A 13129-nucleotide genomic window follows, 5' to 3' on the forward strand; every position below is an offset into this window, starting at 1 on the left:
TGGAATTCCTTTTGCGATAGCTATACCGGATGTTTGCATTACAATGAGTATGTCATCGTACCGCCTGACCCCCAGCCATCGTTGGGCAAGGAAAAGGAAATTTGACGCGCGGTGCTTGAGATGGGACTTTTAAATGCAGAGCATTTCTTTAACTCACGATGTCACCCGTTCTAGTTGTCCGTAGTAGTCCGCACCCCTCCTTACACTATATAAAAAAAAATACTTACCGGCGCCTGGTTTCGATCCCACGACCCTGCCGGCGGAACGCAAGGTACATGGTGCTTTACCCACTGCGCCACAAAGCCGACACAGAATGGAGGGCTACGAACGCGCCTTATATCCTTGACTCATTCAAACTACGTCAAGAAGCTGCTGATACAACGCATTCAGTACCTGTGGGCGGAACGCGAGGTACATGGTGCTCTTCCCACTGCGCCACAAAACCGACACCGAATCAAAGGCTACGAACGCGCCTTATATCCTTGACTCATTCAAACTACGTCAAGAAGCTGCTGATACAACGCATTCACTACCACCAACTCCCCAAACACTAAACGTTAACGCAATACACCCACCCCCTATGCGACGCATTTACTCGAGTCCCCTCGCGGGGAGATGGGCCCAATTTTTTTGGGAGACGCTTTTTAATTCGTCCACAGCAGTACTCCCCTCCGGAACGAGTAGCACTGGAAGTAGTGTAGCGAGTTGGGCAGTCAGTACAAGTGCACCTTCGAAAAAAAGCAGATCTGAAAGAGACAAAACTGCGTCAGCAGCAAACGGCTTAGCCATCTCAGCAGCTCCTGCGGTCACACTTGTAAAGTATTAACGATTTGCAGGCGTGGGACCTTTTAAAGAAATTACGAAATGCAAAAAAGTTGCAGACATCGGATGTGGGCTTTTGGTGTTGCGCAGTGGAGCACTCCTGCAGCCTGGTTGCTCCAATAAAGTCGCAGCTAGGGAAGGACAAAGTCGTTTTGTATCCTTTGCAAGCTGCCGAGAATGACATTTCGTTTGGTCAGCTTGCAGTACGCTCGCGCTTCCAGCAGCAACAGACGATTGGTACATTGGTGCTCATCCATTTCCCCTGTTGTTACACAGAGCGTGATAGTGTTCAATTGTCTGGAGGGGAAAGTGCGCGAGCCGGTATGAAGTTGATGGTACGTGAAAGAAAAAAAAGGCCTGAATCGCATTGACTGTGCAATATTGTGACGGTGATGTTCGGCTATGTACTAAGCAGACGGGTATGCCTCAGTGTCTGTGCTGGAGAGAGGGTCTGATGAGAGCTCAGCAGTTAGAAGAGGAAGTCGACGACGATCGCTCTCGACTTGGTTCGTGCGTGAATCTGGACACTCTGCTCTGGCTTCCCCTTGTAAATACCTTTGGTTAATACAATATACCTTCCCCGTAACAATATCAACAACCGAGGGTGGAACCGTTTCGGCATGAACAGCTAACCGTTATTTCTTTTTTCAGTTCAGTTTCGGTTCGGGTTCAGCGAGCTAAAAAAATAACGGTTCGAGTTCGGGTTCAGTTCCGGCAAAAATACCGGTTCAGTTACGGTTTTCGGTTCGGTTCAGTTCCGGTTCGACACCCTGCTATAACCTATTTGATGTCTTGTATGTTCTAATAAAGTGGATCGCCTCATATCTTGAGCATAAGACATAAATTGTTGATGTGGGTAATCGCGTTTCATATCTTGCATGCGGTAACTTGGGTGCCTCAAAGTGGTTTCCTATGGCCCTTAATATTTCTTGTATACATAAATGACATAACGTCTTGAGTCCATGAAAGCTGCGGTATTGGTCTATCTGCGGACGATTGTCTTTTTTACGGAGCTGTTGGGCCAACTGACGACAAAATTTACCTCAATGACAGTCTCAATTCTATATCTAATTGGTGCGACGTATGGGGAACGAAGCTTACCCAAACCAAAACAGTGTACATCTGCATAGCTCATAAAAAATGAAGGAAGGTCACACTAACGCGTAAGATTTGAAAGTACCGAAGCTGTACGCAACCTTCACGACTATCACGAAGGTTTAGGTCCAGGGTTGCAGCCAATTTTCGCCGATGACGCTCAGACGCCGAGACCAAACCCTGAACAAACAGCTTCTCTGAAGATTGCCGACGACCACGTAACCCTGCCTCCCCCTGTAAGCTAGATGATCACTTCCTACTCTCGAGATGCAGCTCCTGTCACCGACGCTAGCGTGTAAAGCGACCAGTGCATACTGCTGGAGCATTGTGTCTCAGTCGCAAGAGGCATTGTACGTTTGCAGCAACGAAAATCCCACGTTCTGTTCACCAATGTCACAGAGCTGTATCAGCATTTCAACAAAGGCGCTCTAATTTCGTACCTCGAACAAAATAACGAAGCAAGGCACGTGATCGCGGTCGCCGACACTGAACGCAAGCCCGACAAGCTCCCTGTCCCTCACATTTTCTGCGGTGCAAATCCGGCGCTGCCGCAAGAAAAACAGGAAAAGTTAAACGCTGACAATGACAGTTTTTCGTGGACCTCAAAGCTACGACAGACACCCCTTGTGAAGCACCGAATTATCACCGTAATGGAGCCCAACCTACGCCCCAGTCACCGTACCGTGTGTCTTCACTCGAGCGCGAATCTATCCGGGTGCAAGTAAAGACATCTTCGACAACTACAGAACATAACCAAAGAAAAGCCCCTGGGCAGCCGCAGTCGTGCTGCTGAAGAAAAAAGACAGTACATTGAGGTTCTGCGCTGACTACTGGCTACTGATGAAAATCAAGAGAAAAGACGTGTACTTGCTACCACGAATCGATTTCGCTATTGACCACCTCTACCACGCGAGGTACATCTCTTCGGTCGACATGAAAACAGGCTAAGAAAAACAGCGCAAACGACGGGGCGAAGAAAGGTAAGACTAATCCACAAGCACTGTGGTTTTTAGTCTTACCTTTCTTCGTCCCGTCGTTTGCGCTGTTTTTCTTAGTCTAACAATGTACTAACTGGCCCGTCAGCATACCCTTATGAAAACAGGGTACTGGCAAATCTAAGTGGACGATAGGGACCGTGAGAAGACAGCGTTTATAATGCCAGACTGACTGAACCAGTACAAGGTGATGCCGTTTTGACTCTGTACGGAGCCAGCAACGTTCCAAAGTGTCATGAACATTCTGTTCGTTGTCCTAAAGTGGCACACGTGCCTCTTCTACCTTTGCGACGTTGTGGTATTCGCCGGGAGCTTCGACGAGAACCTCGCCAGGATGGACTTGGTTCTTGAGGTAATCCAAACCCTAGGACTAACGCTGAAGACAAAAATCCCGCCTGCATATGAAGAACTGACGTTTTCGGCCCGCGTCGACAACGGCGAGGAAGCCCTGCCTGACAGGCCAAAACATCAGCCATAGACTACAAGGCGAAACGACAAGAAAGGGGGGCGAAAATTCCTCTGGATGTACGGGTACTCCCGGTGCTTCGTAGAAAACTCCAGAAAAAGTTAAAGCCGTTCCGTTAAACGCGAAAACTCGCGAAATATGGGCTAATTTCAAGTTTGGCCATATGTCAACGGTAGGCAATTATGGGATGTAAGAGACCACCATGCGCTGTGTTGGCTCGCAAATTTGAAGGACCCCGCTGCCCGCTTACGAGGATGGAGCATGCTCTTCCAGGAATTCAACATCATGGTCGTTTACACATCGGGCGGGAAACATTCGGATGCCTGCTGCCGGTCCCGTGCCCCTGTCGACCCGCCACCACACGACTTCGGGAAATACGCCGCACTTCTCGGCATCGTCACGACAAGCGACCTAGCCGGCCAGCAGCGTGGCGACCACGGGTTATTAGTTATGATCAACTACCTCCAATGTAACAACATCGTTGTTCCAAGGGCTGTTAAGCGCAAAACCTCTGCATTCATCCTTAAAACGTCGGTGTTAGTCAAGAAAAACTTTGATCCTACAACGAGAACAAAGTGCTTCTCATGAAACCTTCATGTTAAAAGCGTGCCACGAGGAACCACCATGAGGGCATGGCAAGCATGCCGGGGAAGATTTCAACAAAATTCTACTGGCCCCGTCACCGGTGTTGCGCTGCAGCAACATAGATCACCTGAAGACCACCACCCAAGACGAACGGACAAACTGAACGCCTGAACAAGACGATGGCCGATATGCTGCATGCGTAAATCCACGTTGAACGAAAAACATGCGACGAAATACTTCCTAATATCTCGTTCTCGTACAATACGCTATCTAGGAAACTTGGCAGATGACTCCATTCGAGCTTGTCTGTGGTCTAATGCCAACAACGATGCTCAACGCCATGCTCACTGTCCGCACAACAAGCCAAGCCGACATACTGGACGCCGTTTATAAAGCAGCGGGACTGTCATACCTCCATGGTGAGCAGCTAAGAATGAACGTGACTTCAAACTATTTCATGTTGAACACCCCCTCAGAGGAGAGATGCAGTGTGATCGCCTTGGTCAAACATATCAACATCAGGGGCCAGATGTTCGAGGTCGCCACAAATGTCGCCGCCCCATCTTGCACTGCTACAGGGATAATATTCAACGCTCCCATTGACGACACACCTGAGGGCATTACTAAGAGCCTCGTATGATTCAATCCGAGATGCAGTATTCTAACCGCCAGAAGAATGGGCAACTCCAACGCGGTCCAAATACTGTTCGACGGCACTATTGTACCATACCACATCTCGTATCGAGGAGCTACCTACCGATGTCAACCGTTCTGACCTAAAACAGAAGCCTGCACCACCTGCTGGCGCACAGGACATCGACCGGACGTATGCCCAACCTCCCAAGTGTGTATGCCCAACCTCGACGTATGCCCAACGTATGCCCGACGTATGCCCGACGTATGCCCAACCTCGAAGTGTCGACTCCTCAATCTTAACCCAGAACAACCGTGCCAGCCCAAATGCGCAGTGTGCCAAGGCACGCACATCACCGGCTGTGTGGAATGCCGATCCAGGTTCCAGCCAAGACGAAGACCACCACCCTTGAACAAACAGCAGCACCTACCATGGCAACAGCCACCACCACCGCCGCCACCTGTACCCGGCTGCCCACAAAACTAGCCTGGTCTCCCGGAGCGCGGGGAAAGAAGCCGTTCCAATTCATTGGCCAACAAAAAGGGTCGCTCAAAGAGCAAAGAGGAAGAAGAAACTCAACCACCACCTCCGCCGACCCAGCCCAACAACAAGCAGGTGAGCTGGGGCAGCGCGGGCTCCCACCCTCCTCAGAGTCAACACCAAACACCCAATCTTTCCACTGCACATGCGCACGAATTAGCTAGCATGCGAGCGGAAATCGAAGCGCTCAAACAAAGCATGTTAAAACGGAAAAACGACAACTTGGCCTTACACAAAGAGAACCAGGCACTGCGCACCAGCCTATCACAGGCAACAGAGACGAACAGAGACGAACTCTCCCCCTATTAAAAAGGGGTTGTAGAGACACCCGTCACTAAAGATGTGACTAGTAACCTCACTGACCACGATGAAAAACTCGACGCTATCAATAATAGGCTTAACAGGTTAGAACAAACTCTCGGAAGTAAATTTCATGACATAGACACGAACCTCCACAACACCATGGAGCTCCTAAACAACATTATGAAAGGCATCAAATCACCACAGCATCTTCAGGTACCAACAGACACCCCGCAACAGTCCCTAGCACCTCATGTTGAACGCGGAAGGAACAAACCGTACCGTGAAAGTCTGGCAGTGGAACTGCCGGGGATATAAACGTAAACGACCCGACCCGCCTTACAATTATTGGTTCAATCTTAAGGTAACCCGCCGGACATAATTGCGCTGCAAGAAACAAAAACGCACGCGAGGTTAACGGGCTACAAGGCTTTTCAAAGTCAACTCTACCCGCAAACGGCGGAATTGGTCAACCGCAACCTCACAGCAGCCCATCAACAGTTTGATAGTGTTGATATTCCCCACACCTAATAAGAGTGCACCACAAAAAACGGAACGACCCAAAAATCTTCACTTTGAATGTATACAGCTCTCCAAAACACCGCAAGGACAGATTCAACCGCCTTTTCTCGCTAACTCGCGAGGAGGCCGGACCACATGCCCTCATAATTGTGGGAGACTTTACCGCCCCACACGCGGCATGGGGATATAAGAAACGCAGTGTTAAAGGGACACTGAAGTGATATGTAAACATTGCGGGATTACTTGCGCAAATTGTAGTCCGGAGTCCCCAGGCCATGTTTCGACCACCCTGGGCGCGTTTACGCGAATTTATTTAGTAGAAAAATTAATTCGAAAATGCTGTCCTCCTCTCTTTACGCTCGCCCATTTTCTGCGGCGTTTTCGTGTGACGTCAGGAGGGGATAAGCTGTCAATTGGCTGCGCTACTGCACGGCTCCCCGGCCTTCAGACAGAGTCAGTCGGCCCAGCGTTTCGTCCGCCGGCCGCCGACGGGTCGTCGCAATTCGTTCGCTCAGTTGAAACGAAGCCAGGACACGTTTGTGAATGGTAGAATTTGCCTTTCTTTACTTGGTTAGTTTGTACACTGTATCTAGCTCCAAGTCAAGGTCGCTTCACACAAGCGCTGCACAAGCGCACATGCGACGCTTCGCTGACTGGTATGCCAGTAGGAAAATATAAGGCCTCTTGAAGGCGGGAGAAGAGTCAGCGAAGTCAATATAGGTACTAAGGAAATAAAATCAACTGATATTTTTACCGTACAGCTTAAAACTACGGTGCGGGAAGCACTTTTTTGCGCTAAGCGAACAAGCACTGCGGTCAGCAGCACGACTACGCATCTGCGAACGCTTTTCCGACTACGAAATGCAATTGCTAGACGTGAGCTATTGTGGAAACTCGGGCGACGCTTACTGCACGAGCGCAATACAACAAATAGTCACCTAAGCTGCTTGAAATGCCAAAACTAAAAAATTCCCCCGCATTTCCCCGAGGGGGAGAATGTGAAAGTGCGAATGCACGGTTGTCGGCCCGCTTGCGGCGCTTGCGCTCGGCCCCCGCAGCCCACCGCCTCGCCGCCTTCTCTTCCATCTCTTCCATCGGGTTTGTAGTATCACGTGTACACCACGCAGTTATCAAGCCGCTATAACGCCGCTGAGTCGCCAACGCACGCCGCTGACGACGTAGTTTGAATACGTTAAAGATATAAGGCGCGTCACTAACGCTGATATCACGTCGCGTCCGTGGCTTGGTCGCGACGTGATATCAGCGTTAGTGACGCGCCTTATATCTTTAACGCATTCAAACTACGTCGTCAGCGGCGTGCGTTGGCGATATCACGTCGCGTCCGTGGCGTGGCTTGGTGGATTCTGCTTCCGGCCACCACCGTGAACGGACGCAGAATGCAGGGCTCCTCGGGAGCGGTTAATGCGGCCCTTTCCGGCCGCGGAAACAGGATTTTTGCCGATGACAAGGAATATCAAGTATCGCTGCCAGCACTGCCAACAGGTCGTATTGTTTTAAATACTGTTTTTCTGCACGGCGACATGCGTGCCCGCCCATACCGCGTCGAAGATTTTCGCGAGACGCTGGCTCGGCTGGAATTGCTTCCCGAGGTGCTTGCTCTGGGAGCGTTCCAAATGAGTCACGTTTGGGCGGTGACTTTCAAGTCCGAACACGGTGTGAAAAAAATTTTGGAAGCAAGTGATGTGCGAGTGAAAGGGCATCGCTGCATCGCAATAGACCCCGCCAACCAAGACCTGAGGTTGAAAATGCATTGGTTGCTGCATAATGTGACAGAGGAAGACATTCGCGTCGCGCTGGCTCCCTACGGAAGGGTGAGCGACGTTTCCAGAGAGCGTTGGAGAGTTCAAGGCGTCCAGGACAAGGGCTCAACGACGCGGTCCGTGACCCTCAAGCTCAAAGCGGGACTAAGGGCCGAGGACTTGCCGCACCAAATCCGTGTGGCAGGCGAGCTGGCACTTGTGGTCGTGCCTGGCAGGCCCCCGCAGTGCCTTCGCTGCCAAGGTTCGGGCCATATGCGTCGCGACTGCAAGGTGCCGCGGTGCACTGTCTGCCGGCGGTTCGGTCACGAAGCGGCACAGTGCACGCGGACATATGCTGCTGTCGCCGCACCTGTGGGAGCCGACGATTTGTCTGAGCTTGTCATGGACGCTGACGAAACTGAGGAACTCGCCGCCGGAGATGCACCTAAGCCTCGCGAGACGCCGGAGTCACCCGACAAGGAACCTAATAAGTCAGCACCTCTCATGGATGAAGTTAAGCCGTTTCCGGGTGAGGAGACTCGCCAGAATGATGACACGGGGCCGGACGCTAAGCCCGAAAAAGAGGACGCTATAGCACCACCAGGTGAAGCACCAGGAGACTGCAACATCGAGACCCCCGTCAGTGCAACTGCAGAAGCCGAAGTGGAGGATGGAAAGGCAACAAAGCGACCGCGACAAGAATACGAACAGCAGCTGAGTGACGAAGTGCCGGGTGACGGAAAAGTGGGTGCGAAAGGACGTGTGGCGCGGCGTCCGTGCTCTAAACTGAAATCGAGCTCCTCGCCATACGACCGAGGGGCGGCAGCGGCGAAGCCACCGTGAAAGTGAGATCGTTGTTCAGAGGTATATGTTTTCCTTCACGACGTCTACTTTGGAGAAATTGTTTAAGAGGACTGCCCTTTTTTTTTTCTACATCTCCAAAAATTCATGTTGCAACTGTTTGGACTGAGGTTGCGCCTATTGCTTGTAGTACGTGATTGTAATGTCCAAACGGAAGAAGCTCTTTCTCTCTTTTTATGTAATATTATTATCGCGTTTCGACGCAAGGTTTTCAATTTCATCGTTGGCTGAGTCTTGTCCAAAAGAAACAAACATAAAATGATACATTTCGAAAATCCTGTACGAATCGCCACCCTAAATGTTCGTGGGCTTTCGGAGAGAAGAAGACAAGTTCAAGTTAACCGGCTAATCGCTGAGAAGGAACTTGACATAGTGGCGATACAGGAAACTAAGATTGAAAGGGAAGACCAGACTCAGAAAATGGTGAAATTGTTTGCTGCACATTATAATGTTTGCGTTAGCCATGCAGTAGGCTTATCCGCTGGATGCATGCTTTTAATTAAACAGAGTATTGGGGCAGTCATACAGAACATTGTAAGTTGTTCGAAAGGTCGATTCATTGTTTGCGACATTAACTACTTGTCAATCGATTGGCGTATAATAGCCATATACGCACCAACGAGAGTCGAAGAGCGAAAAGTGTTTTTTCAGGAGGTTTGTTCTTGGTTGCGAACTGAACGATTTATTGTTTTTCTGGGGGATTTTAACTGCGTGCTTTCCGCGCATAACAAATCCAGTAAAACGCCTTTCCGCGACGGCAGTACTTCTGTTGTCCAAGAGGCAATTGCAGAATCTGGTGTTGAGGATATCGGTGAAGTAAATGTGTGCGCACGACATGTGCAATTCACGCATTTTCAGGGAGAGAGCCACGCCCGCTTGGACCGCGTTTATGTCTCTGTTGATCTATTGCGTGAGTGTCATGATTATTGTGTCACACCAGTGTCATTTAGTGACCATTGTTTAGTATCTTTCTGTCTTGGTAGGGCGAAGCAAAATGTGAATTTTAATTGTAACCTCTGGAAAATGAACAATAAGTTATTGCAAGACGAAGATTTTATGCTTGTTGTGAGTGAAAAGATTAAGCAGTTAGCTGGTATGACTAACTGCGCCCATAGTTGGGAACGTTTCAAGCAAGAAATGAATGAATGAATGAATAAATTTATTATAGAAGGGATGGCACTCTGGCCTGTTGGGGGAAATAGGGGAAGGGGTTCAGGGTCGATAAAGCTTAAGTTCTGTTGACGAGGTAAGCTTCCTTCACGAAGGCCCACAGTCCAAGTAGCACGTCGTTGGCGTTATTCCTTGGATAAAGCCAATCCTGCAGAGATGTGACGCCAGGGGGCTTGTGTCGTGCTCGGATTCCTTCCAGGACCCTACACGACCACAGCAAGTGGCTGATTGTCGGTCTATCTTGGTGGCACAGGGAGCACAGAAGCCGGTCTGGTGGAACTTGTGCGTTCTTGTGTTGGTGGTAGTGTTCCCAGCGAGCTACGATGTCTTCCGTAAGGGCGTAACCCGTGCGGGCCTTTGTTAGAAGAACTTGTGCAGCTCGTGGGATGTTGCGGGGTATCGGGTGCTGTAGCTCGGGAATCGTTGCTCTGAGGTCTTTCTTGCTTTCTTGTAGAAGTGTCTTCCTGCGTTCCTCAGGGGAAGGGTTATGTGAAAGAGAAGGCGCTGCAGACTCCGAGGGGTGGTTGAGAATTGTCTCCCTCGCGAGCCTATGGGCCTCCTCATTCCCGGGGTTACCTGTGTGGCCAGGTATCCACTGCACTTGTATGTCGATGTTATGGTCACGCTGGAAGGTTCCACAGAGTTCTTTTATACGATGAGGTGTAGTGTGTCGTCGTGGCGGGGTGCGTAACGCTTTGATGGCTTCGAGGCTATCCGTGAAGATTATAACTCGAGTTGTATTTTCAGCTATAACGTCTGGGATCATGTGGGCACCTAGGAGGATGGCTTGCAGTTCGAGTTCAGTAGTGGAAATGAGATCATTAATTGAGAAACACTTCGTGCTCGTTCGCCTTAGGTCGGTTGCAGCAAGTGCTATGAGGAGGCGAGTTTCGTCCATGGACCCATCTGTGTAAATAGTAGCTCCTGTTGATTGCACATTACACGTGACAGTCGCTTGTGTCTTTCGTTGATGGGTGTGGCTAGTCTTGTGGGTCTTTGTTGGTAACGGCTTCGAGTGGGTAACCAGTACATCTTCCCATGGAGGTATAGTTGGTTCGAACGCTGTAGCTTTGAAGGAGCGGTCGTCGAGTTCCAACAGACGTTGACCTTGGGGTGTGAGTAGGCGCCTGTCGTGATCCGTTTGTGTCCGGTGAGTTACAATTTTATGGAGTGGAGGAAGCTGGCTGTACCGGTATAGCTCTTCTATTTTAGTATGGTGGGGTAGCCCGGTGATTACCCTCAGGGCCTGCAGGTACAAACTTTCCAATTTTCTCATAAAAATGTCTGCATTAGAAAGGTCGAGTGCTATGAAGCACTCAGAACGTATGAAAGAGGAACGCCTCCGTAGTACCCTTACATCGCTTATTAAAGAAGAATGCCAAACACCTGGGGTACACACAGAGGAGATTAGGAAGCTTAAAGCGCAGCTCGAGGTAATCGATCAGGATAAGTACCACGGCGCCCTAATAAGGGCGAGAGCAGAAAGACTGCTGATAGGTGAGGCACCTACCAAGAGAGCCCTCGGCACTGAAAAGAGGTATGCCAGTAGAAAAGAAATTACTGAAATCGAAAGTGACGGTGTGGTGTTAACCGATCGTGCTGAAATTGCACACGTGTTTAAAGAGCATTATGACACATTGTTTTCTTTTCATTCAAGCGATTTAGAAAATTTTAAACGCGAATTCATGGATTTGTTGCCCAGGCTAGATGATGAAATCAGGACTAATCTCGAAGCGCCTATTACCGTTGGTGATGTTAGTCAGGCAATAGAAGAGTTAAGCCCTGGAAAGACGCCAGGTCCAGACGGCTTAGGAGCAGCCTTTTATAAAGCTTTCAAGTGTGAGCTGAGCCCAGTGTTGTGTTGCCTTTTCACTGAGGCTTACGAGAACGAAGTGCTTCCACCGTCCTTCACTCTCTCTCACACTGTACTCATTCCAAAAACTGATGATAGACTGAAACTCAGGAATGTCACGGCGTATCGCCCCATTTGCCTCACCGACGTGGATTATAAAATACTAATGAAAATCCTTGCAAGACGATTGCAGTTAGTAGTTCAAGATATCGTTGGAACTCATCAAACGTGTGGCATAAAGGGCCGTTCAATTACAACAAATATACATGTAGCCAGATGCATCTTAGACTGTTGTGATAAAATGGATCAAGCGGTGTCAATGGTACAGATAGATTTAGAGAAGCCCTTTGACAAGGTGTCACATGAAATAATGATGAAAATTCTTGAACACGTGAATGTAGGAAGAATAATTACCGAAGGAGTGCGTATGGCGTACAAGGAGTGCAGCACAAGTATTATAGTGAACAAATCTGTCAGCGCCCCCATTAGAGTGAGACGCTCGGTTAGACAGGGCTGCCCCCTGTCATCTTTGCTCTTTTCCATTTACATTGAATCGTTCTGTGCCAACGTCGTCCACAGTCGTAAAATTCGGGGCTTTGCTTTGCAAGCATGCGAAGTGCGCGTACTTGCTTACGCCGATGATATCGCTTTGTTCTGCACGGATACAAGTAGCATAAACGAGAGTATTGGTATTTTAAAAAGATTTTGTAAATATAGTGGTAGTAGCGTTAACTGGGATAAGTGCCTTGGTTTTTGGCATGGTAAATGGCAATCGAAGCCCAGCGTATTTGCACTAATAAACTGGGTAGACACGCCCACGAAATACTTAGGCGTCCCGCTTGAAAATTATCGGGATAGTGACCCGTACTGGCGAAGGCAAGCAATCGAGATACGGGACAAAGCTGAAAAGTTGGGGGGAAAGCAACTATCCGTTTTTGCACGTGCTGCTGTTTGTAACTTGTTTTTCGTTTCCAAATTGTGGTACGTGATGCAGGTATTACACTGCGGGCGTGCCAATGTACAAAGATTGCACCGTGTTTTTTCCGTGTTTTTATGGGGTTCCACATGGGAGCGAACGAGTCGGACAAATCTGTTTCGTCGTGTCCGCTCCGGTGGACTTTCTTTGGTGCACTTATTCTTGCGCCAAGTAGTAAACCGTTTCCTTTTTCTGAGAGATGTACGCGACCCTTTTTTGCGCACAGTGTGTCAGGTCCGTTTGGGTGCAGCACTGCCCGAATTGATTGTTTCCTGTTGTGTTTATGGTGGTGGAATCCATGGCAACCTACGTGAAGTTGTTGATGCCACAAGGTTTCTTTGTGCCCGATTCTCCTTGGAATATTTATCTCATGTGCCGAGGAAGAAACTGTATAAGGATCTCGTGGATACGGTTTTGCCGATCCCACTGTACAGGTCCCTATACCGTGTGGGGCCGGGACAAGATGTTCTTCGGCGTGTTAAAACAATGCCAGCTCCTGGCTATGTTAAATCTTTTTTTCTTTAAATTGCATGTGGGTGTACTACCTGTAA

At 49.2% G+C, this 13129-nt stretch overlaps 1 protein-coding gene across 1 annotated transcript; it reads left to right on the forward strand.

The window, feature by feature from the left end:
• The first annotated feature begins 7356 nt into the window (after positions 1-7356).
• On the forward strand, positions 7357-8562 carry LOC144143469 (uncharacterized). Its single transcript, XM_077675215.1, has one exon. The coding sequence runs from the start codon at positions 7357-7359 to the stop codon at positions 8560-8562; it is 1206 nt and encodes a 401-aa protein (XP_077531341.1).
• Positions 8563-13129: the final 4567 nt, after the last annotated feature.

Source organism: Haemaphysalis longicornis, unplaced genomic scaffold (assembly GCF_048455015.1).
Source record: "Haemaphysalis longicornis isolate Haplotype H1 unplaced genomic scaffold, Haemaphysalis longicornis Haplotype H1 scaffold_6, whole genome shotgun sequence".
NCBI classification, from domain to species: Eukaryota; Metazoa; Arthropoda; class Arachnida; order Ixodida; family Ixodidae; genus Haemaphysalis; species Haemaphysalis longicornis.

Excerpts from the sequence above, each read along its gene's own strand:
- LOC144143469 (XM_077675215.1), top strand. The coding sequence starts at position 7,357 with ATGCAGGGCTCCTCGGGAGCGGTTAATGCGGCCCTTTCCGGCCGCGGA.